This window comes from Sminthopsis crassicaudata, chromosome 2, assembly GCF_048593235.1.
Source record: "Sminthopsis crassicaudata isolate SCR6 chromosome 2, ASM4859323v1, whole genome shotgun sequence".
NCBI classification, from domain to species: Eukaryota; Metazoa; Chordata; class Mammalia; order Dasyuromorphia; family Dasyuridae; genus Sminthopsis; species Sminthopsis crassicaudata.
Window position 1 is genome coordinate 275,877,954 of NC_133618.1, and position 12,179 is coordinate 275,890,132.

General features: G+C 38.4%; 1 protein-coding gene across 2 annotated transcripts in view; it reads left to right on the forward strand.

Annotated features, from left to right (window-relative positions):
- Positions 1-2,275: 2,275 nt before the first annotated feature.
- LOC141556053 (normal mucosa of esophagus-specific gene 1 protein-like) overlaps positions 2,276-12,179 on the forward strand; it is a 63,606-nt gene continuing 53,702 nt past the window's right edge. For both annotated transcript variants that reach the window (XR_012486411.1, XM_074289542.1), the window contains exons 1-4: positions 2,276-2,481; positions 9,448-9,506; positions 9,604-9,689; positions 11,490-11,550. Coding sequence is in view for 1 of the 2 variants with exons in the window: in XM_074289542.1 (XP_074145643.1) it covers positions 9,471-9,506; positions 9,604-9,689; positions 11,490-11,550 (183 nt within the window). In the remaining variant the exon portion in view is untranslated. The remainder of the gene's footprint in view (positions 2,482-9,447; positions 9,507-9,603; positions 9,690-11,489; positions 11,551-12,179) is intronic.

Below are 12,179 nucleotides of genomic sequence, written 5' to 3' on the forward strand. Positions count from 1 at the left end.
AGGGCTAGTGCTCTATCCACTGCACCACCTAGCTGCCCCCAAGGCTTCAATGTTAATTGTTTAATCCAAATATTAATTGGTCAGTCCAAAAGGATTTAAGTATCTATTGTGTACCAGCCACTATGCTAAACTGTAGGATTTTGGAGGGGGGAAAAGAATGCCTTCTAACAAAGAACTGGGCATCTAAGTAACCACATCATGTAAGATATGTACAGAGTTAGATGGCAGGCCTTAGTGCTAAAGGGATTGGAAAAATAGTCCTACACCTCGGCCAATACATAATTGAAAGATTTTATTAGTTGAAACTAATAAAACCTGCAGTAGTTATGAGCTGAACCTTGAAGAGGCAGAACAGCTCATCCAAAGGGAACAGTTGTGAAAAAATACATTGGGAGATAGAATAATGTGTATTAAATGCAAATTGACCAGTATACTTAAATCAAAGAATTGTAAGAAAGGGAGTAAGATGTAAGATTGGAAAGGTGGGATGGGGAGGGATTACATTCCACTAATCAGTTGATATCAGTTGTCTCTGCTCTCTAATCTATTCTCCATATGGCTATCCTGGTGATTTTAATTCCCCTTACTAAATAGTCTTCAGTGTCTCTTGGATGTGGAATGGGCTCTAGGAAGGCCTTTGTTAGTTATGCTTGGGCAGCTTGTAGAGAGATGTTGCTGCCCATCCAAGCCAGTTGTAGGAACTTTGGGAAGTGCTGAGTGTTTCAAGTGCTGGGGACAAGCAGAATTGCTTGATTGAAAGGTCACCTACCTTGGGAGAAGACAACTTTTGTTTTATATTAGGCAAGCTCCCCAACCAGAGAGAGCTATCTGACACTTCTTGGCTTTTTATGATGACAAAGCTGATTTCTTTAAGAAGTGAATCTGGATCTCTTGGTAATGCTTACCTATAGAACCTGTTCTCCTACTGCAATTAGAAGGCTGCTACAGTAGTCCAGATGATGAAAGCTATGTAATTATGTGTAGAGAAAGAGAAGTAGAAAAGACTAAATTTCGCAATTGAATATGAGAGGTGGTAATGAAAGGTCAAAGATGGTACTAAGGTTGCTAGCTTGGTGATTGGTGATGCCTTTGACATTAATAAACAATTTTCTAAAATGTAGAAGTTTCTTTTACTTGGGATGTTATGCCTCAGTTTCCCTAAATTGTTCTGCCTCAATCCCCTGGTTGCAACACACACACCCCTTTCCTGATTATTAGGACGGCTGTAACTTAGTAGTATTGGCTACTCTAGAGTTATAAATTGTAAATATTTCATCTCAGACCAGGGGGAGAGCTTCTATTTCCTGGCTCCTAAGTCCACCTAAAGTTATCAAGAATTTATGGTCCTTACCCCCCAACCTGTCAACCGCATTTATGGTCCATTCCTGGAAATTCCCGCTCACCAGTGTTCGGACTCCACCCCTTGCCTTTGTTCCCCCTGATCATTAGAACCATATAAAAATCATTGGAATCTCACATTTGATGCTGAATTCTTTGAGACCAAAGTCTAATTCAGGCCTTGGGAAAATGGATTCTTATCTGCCCCCAGAAAATCTCTCTCAGAAATCCAAATAAAATATTAAAAACTCTCTAATCTCTATCTTGCCTCAGTTTCTTCAGCATTACAGGGAAAGGAGGGAGAAGTTCTGTCCGACCTGGATTACCAGATGTTTGTAAGCGAACTCCAGTTTAACCACTTTCAAGTTCAGTATTTGGAATCCCTTCTTTAATTAGTATGTTAGAATGATCATTAGCATATTGTATGTAAGTTACTGTTGAAGTGCTTGTATAGCATGTATCAATTGTACCTATAGTTTCCTCATATTTCAAATTGCTATTTTGACCAATTAACTCTTGGATCACTGAAAGTCAAGCACCCCAAGGCTAGTTTTCAACAACTTCCAGCCTTGCAGGGATGGGCATCTTTCTCTGGGATAAGGAAGGTTCCCCACTGAAGTATAATACTCCAGCTCCCAGGATCCAAAAATAAAAGGATTAGATGTTGAATTCCTCTAGCCCCTGAACTCATGAAAGGGGATGAGAAGAATAAGACTTTAAATTCCTGAGGGAAGAGACTGAAGTTGGACAAGTGGATGAAAGAAGGGGAAAAGGAGACATGGAACAAAGTCCTCGTTGTCCTGCCCTGTAGCCACACAAACAGGCCAGACTGGTCACTTGGGGTGGGTGGGAAGGTTCTGGAAGTTCCTGACAGTTGGAGAAGGGAAAGAGTGAAAGAAAGATCTTGCAAGGGCTTATGGGTAAATTCCCATTATTTGAGTGACAGCCCTGGTGCTCCCTCAGGAAGCTGCTTTCTGCTTGGCTCTAACCAGTAAGATCCTACAGAAGGCGGGTCCTGTCTGAGGAGATCTGGAGCTGCCATTTGAGGACCTGAGGAACCTGGCGAGGGGCACTGAGCTGGTGGGAATTGGACTGGAAAGCTGCAGGGTCTCTGCTGAAGCCTTTCTCTCCTCACAGGCCTGGGTAGGATGGAGGAATGGCCTTCTGGATCGCCATCTTGGAATCTGTGTTTTGAAGGGGAGGGAGGGTTGTGTGTAGAAGGATGCTTGTTCATTCCTTCATTTTTTTTTTTTTTTACTAATATACTTTAAAATAAGTGATTTATTTGATATAGGGACTCCTGTCAATGAGAAAGACCCACTCCCTCCCTTTATATCTTAGCCTAAATTGTTAATTTGATCAGGGTGGGGGGGAATGTCCAGGATGGAGGTGGTTGCAGAAATGCTACCCTCCCAAACGCTGGGGTTTCAGGCTCCCACAGAGCCCGCCAAGTGTGGGGGCAAAATTATGTCAGGCCTTGGGCTGCTGTCACAGGGTATCTCACAAGAACTCCTCTTGGGCCTTCTCTAGTCTAGAGGCAGAGGCTTTATTTTGCTAGTAAGATGGTGTAAGAAGTAACTAAGTAGTATAACAAGGGGAAAGTCTCCTTATGCAGGCAAGAAATTGTGCCTTAAGGCAGGTGGTTCCTGATGAACCCTCATTGCTGTAAGGCGAGCTAAATTCTTACAGAAGTTAGCAGATTATGCAATAGAGGTTGGGCTAACCCTTAATTAGTGCAGGCTCTTTTATAGGAGGAAAAATAACTATAGGGGATGACGTCAAAACTTGGCCTTCAGATTGGATACAGTAACGGGTCATGACAGTTTTGTCATTCAAGGAATGACAAGGAATTCAAAGGTCTAAAGGAGGTAATCCAGTCAGTGTTCCTCCCTGCTTGCCTCTCCCATTAATGCTTTTCCTACAGCCCTGGTCTTTTTACTGGCATCTTATCCACTCCGTTAACCCTCTCCACAGACCAGCAGCAACTAGTCATGGGTAGTTTGGGAGAAATCGGGGTTAAGTGATTGCCCAGCGAAAGACAGGAGTATTGGTCAGAGGCAGGGCTTGAATTCAGGTTTTCTTGACTCCAAAGAGATTTCTCACTACTCTATTATGGCAGTTCTCTGCCTTGGCTTTTGTGAATGGCTGTGACTATAATGAAAGCATAGAATATCAACAATAAACCTCTCCAACACAGAGTCTGCCAGTACCATTCAAATAATAACGGCTGCTTTGTGTTTATAGTCTTTATATGTAATAAACAGGATTGGGAATGTATCCTGTCAATCAACAAACCTATATTAAAGGTCTACTCTGATGCCAGGCACTGGACTAAGCAATCTTCAGAAAAGGAAAGAGGGGTACAAAGATGGAATCACAGTCTGCCCTCAAGGAGCTTCCAATAAGGGAAGAGGAGGATGCACAGAAGGAAGCTGAAAGGGGAGGAGAGGGAAATACCCAGGAATGGGGCATTGAGGCCAGAGGAAGAAACCCAAAGGGGAGGAAAGGAGGAAAGGAAGAATTGTCAAACACAAAGTCTTACAAAAATGAATGTTGAAAACTATCTTTACATAAAGAATTTGGAAAATAAAATGCTCTTTTGAAAAATTAAGTACAAGCAAAGCTTAGAGAAATGTAGGATTCTTGGCTCAGTAAGAAGGTAAATGAAATTCAGTATTGTAATAATAGTAGCATTTTTGTAATTCCCCAAAGACAATTTATGGGACAAAGACCTATGGTGCATCTCAGCCACTCAGTGCTGATGGAGCCACATTGATTAGTTATAAAGACATGATCCTGGGGAGATGGGCTGAACATTTCCATAGCATTATAAACAGATCATGATCAATAAATCCTGAAGTCATTGATCCTATTTGTAAGGTTGAAATCAATCCCTCTCTAGATGAACTTCTAATTGAAGTAAAGGTTTTGAATGTCATTAGGCTCTTATGTGGTAAAGCTCCTTATGTGGTAAATTCTGCTGATTCTATCCCAGCTGAGATTTACAAGACAGGGGAGTCTACTAAATGTCTAAATGTTTTCAGACAAGAGTTGACTGAAATTTTTTGGGTTATATGGCAAGGAGAGGCTATACCTAGGAGTTCAAGGATGCCTCCATTTTCCATCTCTGCAAAGGAAAAGGAAATAGGTGTTCTGGAGTGGAGCTGTGTGTGTGTGTCTTAGTCATTGTTGGCAAGATTCTTGCCAGAGTCGTCCTTAATAGGCCAACCCTTCACCTGGAAGATAGACATCTACTCTAGAGCTAATGTGGCTTCAGCAATGACTAAGGAATGGATGATATAGTGTTTGCTGCTCAACAATTCCATAAAATGCCAAGAGCAGAAAAGATGATCTTAAACAACATTAGTCTACCTGAACAAAGCTTTAATACTGTTCATTGAGAGGGTTTGTGGAAAATAATGGCAAAAGTTTAATGATGGCCTGCTTGCCTGGGTTGTGGATAGTTAGTGGACAATGCTCTCATTCTCCTAGTCATCAATGGAATGAAACAGGGCTATGTGATTCCTTCCATGCTTTTTAGCATGATGTTTTCAGTGTTGTTAGATTCCTCCAATAAAGACAAAACCAGTTCATACTGATGATAAATTATTTAATATGAAAAAAGCCAAGACTAAAATGGAAGATAACTTAATGCTTAACATTTTGTTTGCAGATGGCTGCATTCAAGATAGTCTCTAAAGCTGAAATGTAACTTAGTATGGATTGGTTCTCTGCTTCTTGTGCTAATTTTGGCCTAACATCAAAAAAATAGAAGTTCTCCTCTAGCCAGCACCACAACATCAATATGTGGAACCATCAATTATTGCAAATGGAGAAATTTTGAATGCTGGGGGAAAGTTCAGTTACCTTGGTGTATACTTTGCTAGGATTTACACATAGTAATACTAAGGTCGACGCACAAATTGCCAAAGCTAGCTCAGTGTTTGGGAGGCTCCAAAGGAAAGTGTCAGAGGAAAGAGATATTAGACTGCCCACTGAACTGAAGGTGCTGACCTCATTGTTGTGTGCCTGTGAAACTGAGACAGTCTATTATGGCCATGCCAGGAAATGGAATGGCTTCCATTTGAATTATTCCAATTCAAGGCCATTTGAATAAGGAAGATTCTGAAGATCACTTGGCAAGATAAGGTACAGGACGCTGAGGTCCTTTCTAAAACTGAATTGCCAGACACTCAAACTCTACTGCAGAGAGCACAACTCGGATGGGCTGGCCAGGTTTGAATGCCAAAAGCGAATTTGCCTCTAAGACTACTTTTTGGAGAAGTCAACACCAGGCTTGTACTGACATGGAGGTCATAAAGAGCAATACGAGGATACTCTCAAGGTCTCTCTGAACAATTCTGGAATTGATTGTGAGACATGGAAGACACTGGCACAGGAGAGGCGTGTAGTAGCACAAAAGAAATGTGAGATGTCCAACTTTAGAAACATCTAAATGTCCGTGTTGACAATTTGTACCTGACCTATAGTGGAGCCTTCCCAGGTCATAGCGGTCTGATTTGCCATATTGGAGACATCGTTCCTTGACCCTTACACAGCAACATCATTTTGATCCTCTGTAAGAACAAAGGACAGCAACCAATCAGTTATTGTTAAAAGCTACGTAGAATTTCAAAGAAAGCCAATATTATTGAAATATAGTCATCAAAATATTTTTAAAAACAAGTCATGGATTCTAGAATGGGAAACTCTGATTTAGATGTATCAGGCTTGGCCTCCATGTGAAATAACATGGTAAAAATCCGAATTTCCTTATTCTTGAGGGGTTCTGAGTGTTTTTTGATACCCATTTCAACATTCAGCTTGAAAAAAAAATTTTTGGCTTATTTTTGCATCCTTCTTTATTTTCCTTTCCAAAGTTGGTGGTACAGTGGTACAATGGTACAGTTAAGTGGCTTGCTCAGAGTCAACACAGGTGGTGTCTGAAGTCAGATTTGAACTCTGGTCTTCCTGAATTCAGATATGCCTTATCCACTGCACCACTTAGCTGCCCTTCTGTGGTTCTTAGGATATAACTTATTGTGATGGCTGCTCAATTCTCACTATTCTAGTAATAACCAGAGTTCAGCTCTGGTGGGGGCCAGTGCATGCTATAAATAATAAAATCTAGCTGGACTCTGAATACGAAGGCTCAGCCTGATACCGTAGAAAGAATGCCCTTCTTCCAATACTTACTACCCTACTTGGGTGATCTTGGACAAGTCACTTACATTCAAGAGCAGTTGAATTAGATAACTTCTGAGGCCCCTTCCAACTCTAGATTTGTGATTCTTAAAAAAAAAAAAAAAAAAAAAACCCAAAAAAACAAGAGGATGAGGTTCCCCCAAATAGTAGGACATTCCTCACCTTTTGTTTTGTTTTATTTAGTGTTTTCAGCTAATGAAGCTCCCAGTTACAGCAAGATGTATGTGCTTTTTAAAACGTTATTTTTAATGTAGACCTATAATTTCATCTATATGGGGAATTGCCAGTGTAGAAATACTCCAAAACAATAAAGATCTGATATAGAGGCAACTTAAAAGTCTTAAGAGAATGTCTGGGGCACCTCTTAGTAGCCAGTTATTATTTATTATGCATCTGCTATGTGTCAGGCATGGTGCCAAAAGCTGGGGATACAAAAAGAAGCAAAAGACTTCCCCTCTGCTCCAGGAGCTCACAATGTAATGGGGGAGACAAAAATTATGTACATATGAGCTACATATATGATCTATGCTCAGTTTATTAAACTGTGGTTCATGACTCCACATGGGATCTTATAATTGAATATGAGGGCCACACAATAATGATTTATTATCAGTAAAAGTTATTTGCATATCTATTTTATAAGCCTGTATACCCAGGGTTGTAGAAAAATTTCTCCACTGAAAAGCGCTCACAAGTGGAAAAATTTAAGAAGCCCTGATCTACAAGACATAATTAAAGGAGGGAAGGCACTAGAATTAAGAAGGGGAGTAGGGTAGAAAAGGCTTCCCACTGAAGATAAAATTTTGTTTGGGACTTAAAAGAAACCAGGGAAGGCAGTAGATGAAATGAAGAGAGACATTTTTCCATTGTTTTGTGTGGAATGACCTAGAATTCAGTGTTTCTAGATTGAAGAGTACCCATAGAAGAAGACTAGAAAGGTAAGAGGGAGCCAAGAAGGGCTTTAAATGCCAAACAGAGGATCTTGTATTTGATCTTGAAGATAATGAGCCCTTGGAGTATTAAGTGGGGGAGAGGTTTAGGACAATTTGGTGGCTTATTGGAGGATGGATTAGAGTGACTGCAACAGTCCAGGTGTGAGAGGGTGAAGGTATGGACCAGAATTGTGGCATTATCTTAGGAGAGAAGGAGGAATATTCAAAAGATGTTACAAAGGCAAAATCAGCGGGTCTTGGCAATGACTTGAATAAGAAGGATGAGAGATAGTGAGGAATCTAGGATGATTCCTAGGTTTTGAGTCCAAGAGGATGGTGTTGCCCTCTATAAAACAAAACAAAAAGTGAGAAAAGTAGAATGCAAAAGGTTTAGGGAGGAAGATTAATTTGGTTTTGGATGAATTTAAAATGTCTAGAGCATCCAGTATGAGATATCCTAAAGGCAACTGGAGATGTGAAAGGGGAGGTCAGCAGAAAGTCTGAGACAGAAGAGGGAGATCTGAGAATTCATCAACATAGAAAATAGTAATTAAATCCATGGGAGGTAGCTGTAGATAGCAGCTACCAGAATTTAAATGGAGTAACCGGTAACATGAACCTCAATTAAGAAGTTACTGAATAGTGGCTGTAGGGAGAGGATCTGGAAGTGGCAGTGGGGAGCAAGGAGTAATAAATTCTGCTACTGTCACTATACCCACCCCCACATACATATACCCAACAAGGGGGAGGAGTAGTGCTTGGCATATATAGTGCTTAAAAATTTGTAAAAACTTTATATATAAACTTATTTGACTCATAAAACAGCTCTGAGAAATAGATGCTATCATTATCATTTCTATTTTAAAGATGAGGGAACTAAGATTCAGACTGGTTAATTCATCTGTTCAAATATCATTTGTAAGAAGCTAAACTTGAACCTGGTTCCAGTTTTCATGGCCAAGTCTTTGTCCTATATCAGGCTACTACTACTTTAAAAAAAAAAAAAAAAGGACTTTATTAACATTCAGGTTATTGGTTAAATTTATTTTTCATTTTACTAACATACAATTAAGAATAATTGGCTATCATGATCTTTTTGCAAATAACTTTTAACAAATGACTTCATCTTTCTGCCTCAATTTTTCCATCTGTGAAATGATAATGCTGGTACTCAACTTGACAAAATTTTTTTGTTAAGGACTTTAAAAGTTAGTGACTAGTTCTATAAGGGCCAGCCAAGTCTTCAACCACCTACACACACAAACCAAGAGCATGGTTTGCCATCTAACCAAATCATCCACTTTTCCTCTTTCCTGCCGTTCCAAAATATAATAAAACAATTCTCATGTTCTGGTTGCTATATTTCTGGGCTTCTTAAACTCGTTCCAGAAGCCAAAATGTGGCCCCAAGCCAGGAGAACAGGAATGGGTTGGGGTGGAGACTCCAGGAGGGTGAAAGAAGGGAAAGGATTTGAAGTATAGACAATTCCCTTTCTACCTAACCTTGACCTTGATTGCCACTTTACCTGGTATAATTTAGGGTCCGACGTGCAATGCCAGGATTATGTGCTCTCTACCTGTCCTTAGTGGCTCCTGGAGCATACCACATTTCAAATCTAGAAAAAGTGGGTTACTGGTAAGGCATTTCCAAAAATGAAATCAGATGACCAAGCCATAGCAGCACCTTTTGATCAGTGACAGTTGAAATCACTTTCAGTATATAAGATTTAGAGGCAGCATCCAGGATGCATAGTCCTCACTAATAGGGTAACTTGTTTCTTGAACTTTTGGATCTCTTTACCCAGGACATATCATTCTATTTGTTTTTAGATTTATTTGGTCTCTCTCCTCCCCCTGCTTTTTGGCTGGGGTGATGGTGGGTAAAGACTTGCATTTTACTGAAACTGGATGCTGATTCCTATTTGAGAGTTTCAATAACTAGTTTGACCACTAATGGAACTTCTTTATTGTAGGCTCCTGCCCAAAAATCATAATCATGAACGTTTTGGAGCTCATGATGAAAAGGAAAGAAGTAAGTATTGTCATTTTTTTACATTAAATACAATAAATAGATATTTAAAGAGCATCTTATTGTTCTGTATCATTTAACGGTTTTTTTTGTTCATTAGCTTATTCCTTTGATGGCATTTGTGAGTGTTGCTGGATTTGGAGCAATTTCAATGGGGTTATATTCCCTTTCCAAAAGTGATGTGATGTAAGTAAAACTGGTGTATTTATAATTGGCATTGGGTTGATTTCTGGATTGTGAAAAGTTGCAGTTTTATGTTTTGTCTCCCCCTTTAGAACTAACTTCTTAAAAGGTGAAGTTATCTTACATTTTTATTTGTATCCTCATTTTTGGGTATAGTACTCACTTAAATTATTCATTTTTTTCCATCTTCTAATTCTACAATTATCATGATCATTCTGGTGTAAGAATAGCCATTTTTAGACAGAGTTGGGAAATTCAGAAGGATAAAAAAATTGACATGGAAAAATTCATTAATTTTTTATAAATATTATTTATTCAATGATTCTTCAAATGGTATATAAATTTGGATTTCACTTTTCATTTTCTAAACTTGACAAAAGATTTTCCTAAAATGGCAATCATAAAAATTACATAATCAAATAAAAATTGTAATTTCATAAAAAAGAATTTTTTCGCTTTATTTTATTTATATATTTTTTTTATTAATTTTATAATTATAATTTTTTGACATTACATATGCATGGTTAATTTTTTTACAGCATTATCCCTTGTACTCACTTCTTTTCCGAATTTTCCCCTCCCTCCCTCTGCCCCCTCCCCTAGATAACAGGCAATCCTGTTACATGTATTACAGTATATCCTAGATACAATATATGTGTGCAAAACCGAGTTTCTTGTTGCACGGTAAGAATTGGATTCAGAAGGTAAAAGTGACCTGGATAGATATACAGTAGTGCAAATAGTTTACACTCAATTCCCAGTGTTCCTTCTCTGGGTATAGCTGATTCTGCCCATCATTGATCAACTGGAACTGAATTAGATCTTCTCTATGTTGAAGATATCCACTTCCATCAGAATACATCTTCATACAGTATCATTGTTGAAGTGTATAATGATCTCCAGGTTCTGCTCATTTCACTCAGCATCAGTCCATGTAAGTCTCTCCAAGCCTCTCTGTATTCATCCTGCTGGTCATTTCTTATAGAACAATAATATTCCATAACATTCATATACCATAATTTATTCAGTCATTCTCCAATTAATGGGCATCCATGTAGTTTCCAGTTTCTGGCCACTACAAAGAGGCTGCCACAAACATTTTGGCACATACAGGTCCCTTTCCCTTCTTTAGTATTTCTTTGGGATATAGGACCAGTAGTAGCACTGCTGGATCAAAGGGTATGCACAGTTTGATAACTTTTTGGGCATAGGGTAAAATAACTTGACCAGGATTACACGAGCTAGTGTCTGAGGGCATATTTTAACTCAGGTTTCCTAATTCTTGGTCCCTTTCTCTTAATTTGTGTTCTCCAAGTTAGTAGTTGATTTTAACCACTACAGTTTGCTTTGGCTGTTTAGCTAATGGGAGAGAAGGCAAAATATGCTTATTTGGAAGGGAGGTTAAACTAAGTTCTAGCTTCCCTTCTTCTCCCTCTCCCTCCAGGGGATAGGATAGGGACAGGTGGCAGTCATATCTAGAGTTCTTATCTAAATAGCTATGCACACAAAAAGTGCTTAATAAACATTTAGTTGAATCAAAATTTGTGAATCTACCTGTAGTTGTTTCAAGTAACTGATAGTTCTTAACCTGAAGTCAGATCTGTTCAACTAAAATTGTATATAATAGAAAATAGCCTGATGGATGTATCCTGTGCTTTTATCCAGTGGGTTAATTTGGCGTGAACAGGGACTGTCTTTTGTCTTCTTTTATATCCTACGGTTTAGTTTAGTACCTGGGACATAATAGTCAATTAATAAATACTTTATTGTCACAATGTTATTTAATTTCATGTTTTTTTTTAGCATTAACAAGAGAAAAAATCCAGAACCATGGGAAAATGTAAATCCCAACAAGCCTCAAAAGGTACTGATAAAATATCCTAGCAACTAATATATTTAATCCAAAGTATAGGCATTCTTCTAAGCAAATAGAGTTAATAAATTTATGTAACAATATTAAACTCAATATATAGCAATAATGAAAATTGAAAGTCTAAAAGCCACCACTAGCAGAATTTGGTCATCTGAAATTAACAAATTATTATAAATATATATTAATAAATAGTTAAATATCAGAATGGGCATATAAGAAAAGCATGCTTCATTTATAACTAACTGCCAGATAATGAATAATGCAAAAAACTGTATCTGCAACATAGGGAAAAAATCAAGGTAGAGATAAATGACGTTTGTAGAGTTTGATAAGGCCTACTTGTCACTTAGTCCACACATTCTACCCTAATTTAGAAGGTAGGTTCACCTTATCCTTGAATACTTGTCATAGAGGACACACTATTTCACAAAAAGACAGGCTAGTTTGTTGTTAAGTAACCAGTGGTTACAAAGTTGTTGTTGTTGTTTTTAACATGAAATCAAAATCTCTGTGCCCATGTTCCTATCTACTCTACTATAAAATTAGTGGCACAGAAAATGTCTGATTTCTGGTGACATCTCTTCAGATTGGAGATGTACCCTCCATCTCACTATTCTTTT